General features: G+C 46.5%; 1 protein-coding gene across 1 annotated transcript in view; it reads right to left on the bottom strand.

Moving 5' to 3' along the window:
- Positions 1-1403, bottom strand: part of MED12L (mediator complex subunit 12-like) — a 347532-nt gene extending 346129 nt beyond the window's left edge. The window contains exon 1 of the mRNA XM_004675377.2: positions 1254-1403. Coding sequence (XP_004675434.2) covers positions 1254-1352 — 99 coding nt within the window. The 5' untranslated portion in view covers positions 1353-1403. The remainder of the gene's footprint in view (positions 1-1253) is intronic.
- Positions 1404-10040: the final 8637 nt, after the last annotated feature.

Raw genomic sequence — 10040 nt, 5'->3', positions numbered from 1 at the left:
AGCAGTGGGCGGGCCAGGAGAGGTCTGGCTCGCCATGTGTATCTCCTCCGGGGCAGGAGGCAGGTGGGAATCGAACTCATGCGGAAGTGGCTTCAGATTCTCAATGCTGTGCTTTAACCGGCTGCGCCACCAGGGAGGGCCGAAACTGATATAATTTTTAAGAGAATTCCTAGAGTAACTCCTTGCCTTCTTTACAAAGCCCTTTCTGTAATGTCAGTGAACCTATAAACTTCCAATGGAGTATTTGTAGATTCCCAGAAAGTAGTTCTGAAATGTGTTCACTTCCTGTTTAGTTGAAGAAAACATGGGATGGGTGGGCTGCAGCTGGCAAACTCAGAAAGCACAGCTGGGTAGCAGGTGATCTTAAAAAAAAAAAAAAGGCAAATCCCTGGGCAAGTTGTGTAGCCAAGAGCGATCATTATAACTGAGAGTTGTTACATAATTACTTGTTAACAACTGACAAATACATACAAGGCTGCAAATACCATGGTTACACTGGCCATTGAAGCTAGTGTACCTGGGGCAAGAGTCAAGGTTTCTCCAATTAATTCATTCAAAGAAATAAAGCAATCTTGGGACCTATTCCCTGCCAAGGTAACCCGCCTGCTTTTACATATACAAAACAGCCTCCAGCAATTAAGCCAATCGCCTCCAGGGACAAAAATCTCTGTTTCCACTTAATAATGATGTTTTAAAGGGGAGCAGTGATAGGGAAAGTACTCTCAAAGACCTTAATACTTATCTCGATAAATGATGACTTCCACTCCAGTTTGAAATTGGAATAGAAAAGGACACCCATCCTACCCCCCACCCTGTCCCAGTTCAGCTGGCGCAAAATGCCAAACCTGTGTCAGATGCACTGCATTCCAACATTTTTCAAAAAGTTTACGAGGATTGACAGAGGCAGCAGGGAGAAAAGGAACGCTGGTTGAGGCAGGGTAGAGCGAACTGGAGGGTTTTGGCAATGAAGAATCCCGGGAAGTGCCCAGCAGCGCTGTGCAAGGCCGGATTAACTGGGAAGCGACCCGGGGCCGGGAGGCGGAGGCTAGCGCCCAAGTGGTACGCGAGGGCTGACAGCCTCTCGGCTTCCGCCGCCAGGGACCCCCCCCAACCCCCAAACAGAGCAGCGGCTCGCCAGCGCTCTCCCCGACCCTTCCCCCGCATCGCGGGAGACGACGGCTGGGCCAACTCGCCCCGGGTCAGCGCTGCGGTGCGCGGCCCAGCTTGCCGGCGAGGCCGCCAGGCGCCCTTACCTCCTTCTGTTTGGGGTCCTGCGGGTAGACGTCGGGCGGTCCCAGCCGGGGGCGCTTCAGCGGTCTCTGCTCATAGCTGAGAAGCCCGAAGGCGGCCATGATCTCTCATGTTAACCGGCAAAATGAATGAGAGTTGGAGCTGGAGCAGCCGCCTCTGAGCACCAGGGAGCAGCACTTTGCAGACAGACTCCCTTTCTCCCCCTCCTGGATCTCTCACTAGCTGTGGCGCTGCAGGCAGGAATAAAGCAGGTTGGATGCAGCCGCTGCCCGGCACGCAGACACGCGCTGACGGGGGCAGCCCTCCGCGGACAGCCGGCAGCGAGGAGCCTCCGTACGCAGCGCACCGGAGTCGGCGGGGGACTGGAGGTCTGCCAGGGTCCTCCGCGGCGCCAGCCTCGCGTCCCCAGGGGGAGGAGCAGCTGATGGGAACGTGTGACTTTTTTCACCAATGGACCCAAACCCACCCCAGTTGGGCGCCGGGTGGGAGTGGGGGAGGGGCAAGGGATGTTAAAAAAAAAAACTTTTATTGGCGCCGCGGCGGGAGGCTCAAGTGCTTCCCCCAGGCAGGGGCCGTTCCCCGCCCGAGGAAGGCGCCCGCCGAGCGGCCCGCCCCAGCCTTGTTTCTTGGCAGGGACCCTTCCCCCGCCGCCACGCGCCCCACAGACCCCGCCACCTAAGCGCGGACCCGGGTGGAGGGAGCGAGGCCTGGAGGGGATGGGGAGACAGGGATGCGGCCAGTGTCTCCGAGACGCCTGGAGGGCTCGAGTGGCGCATCCAGGGCTCGGGTCCCCTCGGGAGCCCCAGAGGGGCAACGGGGCGCGCGGCTGACGGCCGCGGAGGCTGGAGGGGGCTGTGCTCAGGGCGGCGCGGGGCCGACTTAACCCTTTCCTGCCCCTCCAGGGGCCGGGGAAGCGGGGTGACGAGGTTGGCAGTGAGCGCCGCCCGGACAGCCAGCCCGCGCGAGTCTCGGACTCCCCCAGCCCGGCGCCCTCCCGCCCGGCCGAGCTCCTCCTCCCACCCACCCCGCCCCCAACAGTTTACCTGTTGGTCACCGGCTAGTGGGCTGGGGCCGACGGCGGTGGCGGCACACCGGCGACCGCAGCCTCCATGATTCAGGTAGTGATGGGAGGGACTGAGTCTGATTTTACTGGCGAGGGGTCAGTTTCCTCCCGGCGAGCTGCGGGGACGCCGCGAAGTTTGCCACAGCCCGGGGGTGGCGGGCGACGCCAGCTCGCCGCCGCCGGCGTTCTCTCCCCCGCGGCCGGGGAGCGCAAGCTTCCGAGTTGGCGGACGGCGGCGCGGCGGCCGCACTGAGCATGCCCAGCTCGGCGGCCGGACCGCGGAGGAGTTGACTGCGAGCGCTCCGATCCGCCTCTCCGGGTTTTCGCAGCCGCAGAGCGCTCAGTCCGCGGGCCCCGGCGCCGGGACCAACTCTGGGTTAAATCTCAGCTGGGCAAGGGGCGCCCTAGGGCCCCTGTCCCGGCCGCGGACCGCGGTGTCCACCTCGACCTCCTAAGGTCGTTGTCCGGGCGACCTGGGCCGGAAACCTCACCTGCGCAGGGCGGGCGGAGGGAGGCGAACCTTCTCGGGAGACCTTGATCAGCCAACCCGCCCGCGCTCTCGGCTCTGTGAGGGGCGTGGGCAAGAAAGAGACCGGGGGCCACCTGCCTCCAGCATGGCTGACTGGTGCCGCCGGGGCCGGTCCCGGCCAGTCCTGAGGGACTCCGCGGGAGGCTCACCCAGGAGGATGCTCCTGCACTTGGCCAAGAATGATGGCTGCCATTTACAGAGCTCTGGTTTCATGCGAGGCTAGGATTTCGACAGTCATGATCTTTGATGCTTAGTTTAAAAAATTAAAAAATAAAAACTTGCAAGATTTTACGATACTTTTTAATTTTTCTTTCCTCGACAGAGAAATTGAATAAGCTCAGGAAGATCCAATGACTTGCCCAAAACTATGATTCTAAGTATCTGACCTGTTTGCTATGACTTGAAATTGGAAGAACTGAATTCCTGAACTTGTCCTGCCTTGTTGTGCCATTCCCCACACCTTGAGGCATTCTCCCAGGTTTCCAGGGTTCTGCCCCCTGTAAAATGGCTCTAACAGGATCTAAATCAAAGTTTTTATTCAGCAGCTGCCACACAGTAGGTACTCTGGAGATGTTGTGTCTATTTGAATATCAATTTGCCTCTGTTGACCATAAGCAAAGGTCAAGAACTAAAAAGGAAGAAAGGACAGTCCCTTACTTCTGAGCCTGACTATTAGCACCTCCCAGTGCAGCCAGATGCCAAGTCAGGGCTGTAGTTTTTGGCATCTTTACTTAATCTGAGCAAGTACTTTTAGAGAACTGTTATCCTCCATCATGAGGTATTTCTTGGCAACCTTCTGCACCTTGCCCCCAAGGACTTCCTCTAATACCCTGGATGTAACTTCAGGGCTGAACTTGCCTTTGTGATCTGGCTTCCTTACAAGAGAAAAGAACAGTTACCTATTAGGAAAACTGTCAAACACACCAAGAAGCAGAAGAAATAGTATAAAGAACACCCAAGTGCCTCCCTCACGCAGCATATTCATGTATATTAGAAAGGACATTGTTACTCATTGTTGCAACTGGGGTAACCACCTTTCACCCAGCCCCCCACAGTTTGTTGAAGGCCTGCTTTGTGCCAGATTCCCTGTTGTGGGCCTAGATTGCAACAATGAATAACACTGTCCTCTCTAGTCCATGGCAATGTGTTGAAAAGGGGACTATGAAACAACAAATTATGGTAAATGAAGCAAGCACTTGGGCATTCTTTATATTGTTTCCTCTGCTTGTTGATGTCTTTGGCTAAGTATATGGAGGTGGTAATTTGGACAATACATGGTACTGATGCTAGACTGGTAGGAAAGTCTTTCTAGGGATATCTAGGTAAGAACTTCCTACTGACCTCTATAAAGGAAAACCTTTCAAAGCACTCAGATTCTTAAATAATCATAAGGGCTTTTTCTTTTTTTTTTTTTTGAAATTAAATGTGTATGTAATGTGTCCATGGTATTTGGGAAGAAATACTTTATTCCTGCTGGACTCCCTTCTCTCCTCCCTTGTTTTGAGAAAGTCAAGTGTAGATTCTTTGCTCTAGGGACATTAAAAAGGGATTTAAGCTTTAATATGCTGAGGCTCCTCAAAAATCATGCTTTCACTACATGGATTCCTATGGGCATTTGCCTTTCTCACCCTAGCATCTGTGCTTTTTACAACCCACTTCCATTTACCAGGCCATCTTTTTTCCTTTAATCCCTCACCCCAATTAGCTTCAGTCCTACTTCCAGGCCCTCATTTTCAGATAGACACTTGGAGATTGCCCTTGAACTCTGAGCTCCTGTCTGTGAATCTGTGAAGCCCACCCAAAATCCTGAAGCCCAAGATGATCCTTGCAGCATCTTTAGCGCTTTATTTTCATACTCTCAGTGCCTTGTCAAGTACTGGCATGCATTAAAGTATCTCTCACTTCCACCTTACCCCCTCTGCTTTCCTTTCTCCTCTCTAGGTTTGTCTTTAAGCTGACAAAGTCTAGTTTTTAACTAGGTAGACTTATGATGGAAGATTGTGTGCTATGCTGTGCCTGACTTTCCCTTGACAATGCATTGGATAATGTGAGTCTGTTACTACTGTTCCTACAAAGGGCATCTTATCTTTACCTGGCTAATAACCTCCAGCGTTTGGGAGGAGTTTACATGGAACAGAAATGTTTCAGAAAACAGAAGCTCTCCAGACAGATCCCAGTCTAGTCAGAAAAGATGAATTCAGGGATTGGTGAAAGTTTAGTAAATCTGGTTGGGGAAAGAGGCTGAAGTGTGTCCAGAAAAGGAGGAACCACAAAACATTTTAACCATACGGGACTTTATAGTCCAAGTATGAAGTTGACTCTCTAGAGCTGCTTCTGCAGGTTGACAGGTATTGTAAAGCTGACACTTTTACCTCGATCAAAACATAGGGGTCCTAATAGTACCTACTTTGCAAGCTCTGGTTTTCATAATTATGTAAGGAGTTCCTTATAGTTGGGATCCCTTTTTGCTCTTGGACAAAGCTCCTTTAAGCCAGCTTATGACTGGTTTTCTTTCCCCTGCTTCTGGCCTCCAAGAAATAGACAGATGTCTGTCTTCTTCCTAAACATATTCAAGTAAATGTATTTTCTCAGCCTGTTACAGGGCAGGGAGAGAGGGGCACCATGAGCCCCCAAACCTGCCTGCTCTATTCTGCCATCTGTCGCATCAAGACAAAACACGTAAGACTTTAATGAAAAGGGACTTTAATACAGTGAATCTACAACACAGAAGACAAAGAATGTAATTTCTAAATCAAACACCTGAGGTTACCCATCCCCTCGTGGGCAAAAGTCCACCCAGAAGGGATTGGTCCAAAGGAAGGCCTGAAAGCCCACCACAAGACTAAAGCACCTTTTGGCTGGGACCCATAAAAAAAGTCAGAAATGGCCAGACAAGTCTGGGAAGAAAAGAGCAAAACCAAAATCAATATAAACACTGCCATAGTCAACCTCCCCATGGGTCTCTTACCCACATCACTTTCAACCAGTCCGGAGCCAAGAAACAAGCATGGTTTCTTTATCACATGCTTGCTGTTCCATGTGACTTCCTCAGGTCCCCTTCTGTCTCTCCATCCTGCCTCCTTCTATTTCCTCAGATTCCTTCTCTTTTCTTCTTTTTCTCTGCTCAACTCCACCCTCCTTCTGTGTGGGGTAGGGAACCTGGAACTTCCCCTTTTCCTGGGGACCACCCTGTTACAAGCCTACATACTCAACTGGCATTTTGCAAGCCACAGATTTCACCTTGGAATTTCTCCAGTGTAGGTCCAAGACTAGATCCTCAGATCACAAATGAATGTCAAGAGCCCAGGTCAGTGCCCTCAAACCTCATTTCATGAGGATTGGGGTGAGAACATTTCATTAGTAGAGGTACAAGCCATCATATTTACACAGCAGATTTCAAAATTTGAGAGTGGAAAATGACTCAGAGCAGGCACAGTATCTTGAGCCATTAAAAGCTGTGGCCTATTATCCTTTACATATTAGCAGGTGAAGATGCAAAGGTAAAATAACTCGTTGACATTCATTGAGTTAGCAAGTGGCAAAGTCAGGATCAAACCTAGATCTCGCTGACATGCTCGTCATTATCAGTGTGCTTCATTTATTAATTATTTACATAACATATAAAAGGGACTCTCAATAGAGAAATCTGGCATATGAAAAGCAGTACTCTCAGCAAATCACTCCAACAAAAACAGCATGCTTCTACTCACATGGAAAGAAACAATTCTCAATGTAGAGCCTATAGGTAAAGTAATCAGTGGCTGGCTTCTCCTTGGGACTGAAGTTGTCCAAGAGTATATATACCTATGTTTTGCTAATAATTTTGTCTACAGACTTGTTTGCTTTCAGTTTTTTTTTTAATTGTTACAGGACAGAGAAAAGGACACCCCATAATCCTCAAACCTGCCTGCTTTAAATAGGTTATAGGTTCTGCCATCTGCCACAGAATACATATATTTATTATGTGTGTATATATGTGTGTACAATCAGTGTGCAAAAAGAAAAAGGGAAGAATAAAGTTTCCAAATCAAGTACCCAGAACTAGCCATCCCCTTGTGGATAAATATCCTGCCAAAACTTTATTCTTCCCTTTTCTTTGATTCACACTAATTGTATTAAATTTCCATGAAATGTCTTATTTTTTTTCTTGATGTGGCAAATGGCAGAAACTATTTAGAACAGGCAAGTTTGGGGGTTCTGGATTGCCCCTCTCCCTGCCCTGTAACACTTCTGGCTCGCCATCCTTTCTCCAGCCTCCTCTCCAGCTTCTTCTATCCCCTACTCACCTCCACCCTCTGGGACCCTGGGACCTCCCCTTTTACTGGGGACCACCCTCCTAACAATATCACCTTTTATATTTGAATGTATTTATCTTATACCTACTTCTAACTCCAAAAAGAAAATTTTATACCCTTTTATTTCAGTCCTAGAAAAAGGACTATTCCTGTGTAGCAATGCACTAGTATTCCAGTATCCCTTCCTTCTTTTAGTCTTTTAAAGAAACGTGAAAGTAGAAAAGACTTGAAAAAGTAGATCAGGATCAGAATAGAGAAAAGAGAAGCAGAAGATTCATTTTGAGATATTCCATCCAAATGGGATTTTAATACATCATTATGTTCTTACAGAGATGTAAGGAATATAGACAATGACTTCCAGAAGCAGCAATGTGTAATTTTTTTTTCTAACAGGAGCATTAAAAAAGTAAAAAAAAAAGTTAATTTTTATAATTCAGTGTTTAACTAATGTAGCCAAAATATTGTCATTTCCATGTGTGATCAATTTTTTTTGGTATGAATGAGATATTTTACATTTTTAATATTTTACAGTATTAAAATCTAGTATACATTTTACACTTAAAGCACATCTCAATTCAGACTAGCCCCATTTCACATGTTCAACAATCACTAGTGGATATCAGCTACGTCAGAACGCTCCAAAGATATATTTCAGTTCTAGTGAAAATGAGCTATAAGGGATCCTGTTAAGACACTGGCTAGGGAGGCAAGGTTCCAGATGAAAAGAACAAAAAATAATGAAAGGAATAAAACAAGAGAAAGGTGAAAAAGGAAAGAAGAGTAAAGACAACCCAAAAAACACCTTGTCCTTAGACGTGTCAGGAGGGGCAGGGAAATGGAAATAAAAGTCTGGGTTCTAAAATACAAAGGATGGGGTTTTGCATCCCAAAATGAACCAATGACCAGGCACAATTTCATTCAGCAGCCAAAGGCTATCTGCTGCATCTCCAAAAAGGGTCAAATCACTTGTCTGAGAGGGAGGAGGGCACAGAGAGGTAGATCACTGTTTATCAGGGTCGCATACTCAGCTTTTCAATACCAGAATCTTAGTTTATCCAAAGCTGTTCTAAATTCTTTGAAGCAGACAATTGCTAAACAAACTCAAAGAGGTCAGTAGAACATCAGAATTGTAGTGTATTTGATATACAGGTATAGCACTTTCTGGGTTATTTCATGGAAATAAGCAAAACCCCTTTTGGAGATTAACACCTTGTACGTTTTAAAACTTGTTGTAAAATGGGGTCAAAAAAGCAGAAGTTTACCTGGTGAGCATAAAATTAAAGCAAAGGGAATTGAGTAAATCATTGGAGATTATACATTCAGGTGGATCCTGAATAACCAACTTCCTTTGTAACAGGAATAGGACAAATGCCACACATCAGCCCACTAGTCCCTTTGGTGGATACACAGACTGGCTGCTATGTCCAATGCCTTTGTTATTCATACCAAAGGTCTCAGGAGTCCACAAACAAAATTTTTAGATTTGTTTGTTTTGTTTTGGGCTTACACAGTCACTTTCCTACTCCAGAAAAATATTCACACACTGGGTGCACATACTCAAATGACATCAATCTCTCGGAGTTGGAGTTAGCCTACCCCTGAGTTTGGCCTATTGTCACAGGCCAGACTGACCTACTCCCCTCAGAAGTAGGTAAGTCAGGCTAACTTGCCTGGCCCTGTAGCACTTGAGAATGAGATGCCTATTAGGTGCAGTCCTCTGCGAATCAGGCCTGGCTTCATTGTTGAAAGAGAACAGTAGGGGAGAGCAGTCATTTTCAGTTACATAATTATTAGATTACTGCTTTCTTATTGTTAGACAGGATCCAGTCTTTATCAACTGTCAGTTATAATTCACTTGCTAGAGTAGGCTATGTACGATGAAAGTTATCTTAAATGCTTACATTCATTAGCTATAAAGTATGTCATTCTCAGATTATTTTTCCTAGCTCCAGGGACACCCTCTTGCCCACCCACATATACCTGCTACAGTTATACAGAGCAAGAAAGCATGAAAAAATATATTGTATGGCAGAATACAAAATATCCTGACAGATTGATGGATTATATGAAGCAGCAAATTTCATATATGAATAAATGCTTCCTCTTCCCATACCCCAATCTATTGGCTGTATCAAAGACAGTTTGGTAACTACTGTGCTAAACCTAAAATGTAAATCTAAGCAATGAAAGTAAATGCTTCCAACTGTTTGATCTCAATAGCATTTAGGGAATAATAGTGCACAAATCAATTACAAGACTCCTTTATATAATAGCACTCTTTATTAGTCATGTTAAACCATTGCCCAACATTCTCACCACTATGCCTTTTCCCAAAGCTATTAACCACTAGCAAAACTCACCAATTTTATTTTCATCTTCCTTTATTTTTTCTGCTTACTATCTGGTAGAATTGCTGTCTTTCAGTCAAAGTGGTCATCAAAAGATGGGGTGGGCCCATGTTTATTGCTGCTTTACTTACAACTGGAAAGACATGGAAACAACCCAAATGCCCAAAAGTGGATGACCTGATTAAAAAGATGTAGCACATATACACAATGGAATATTACTCAGCAACCAAAAAAAAAAATGCCTTTTGCAGCAACATGGATGGAGCTGGAAAAGACCATGTTTAGTGAAAGAAAAGGAAAGATACCAGAAGGTTTCACTCATAGCAGGAGTATAATGGACCAGGCGAGAAAACAATAATAATAATGAACAGCTATATACCAGAGACATTTTATGGGGGTGGAGTGGGAATGGGATCAAAAACAGTGGGGGGAGGGAATTGCACTGGACTATGGTAATGGCACAAGGGTGATTTGGTGATGGGAAGCCCACGGGGATTACAACTGAGACAGAAAAATGCACAAAATGATGTAAATATAAACTATTATATTATTTA

This window comes from Condylura cristata, unplaced genomic scaffold (genome assembly GCF_000260355.1).
Source record: "Condylura cristata isolate star-nosed mole 26May11 unplaced genomic scaffold, ConCri1.0 scaffold00003, whole genome shotgun sequence".
NCBI classification, from domain to species: domain Eukaryota; kingdom Metazoa; phylum Chordata; class Mammalia; order Eulipotyphla; family Talpidae; genus Condylura; species Condylura cristata.
This window is presented reverse-complemented; position numbering and strand designations above follow the sequence as displayed.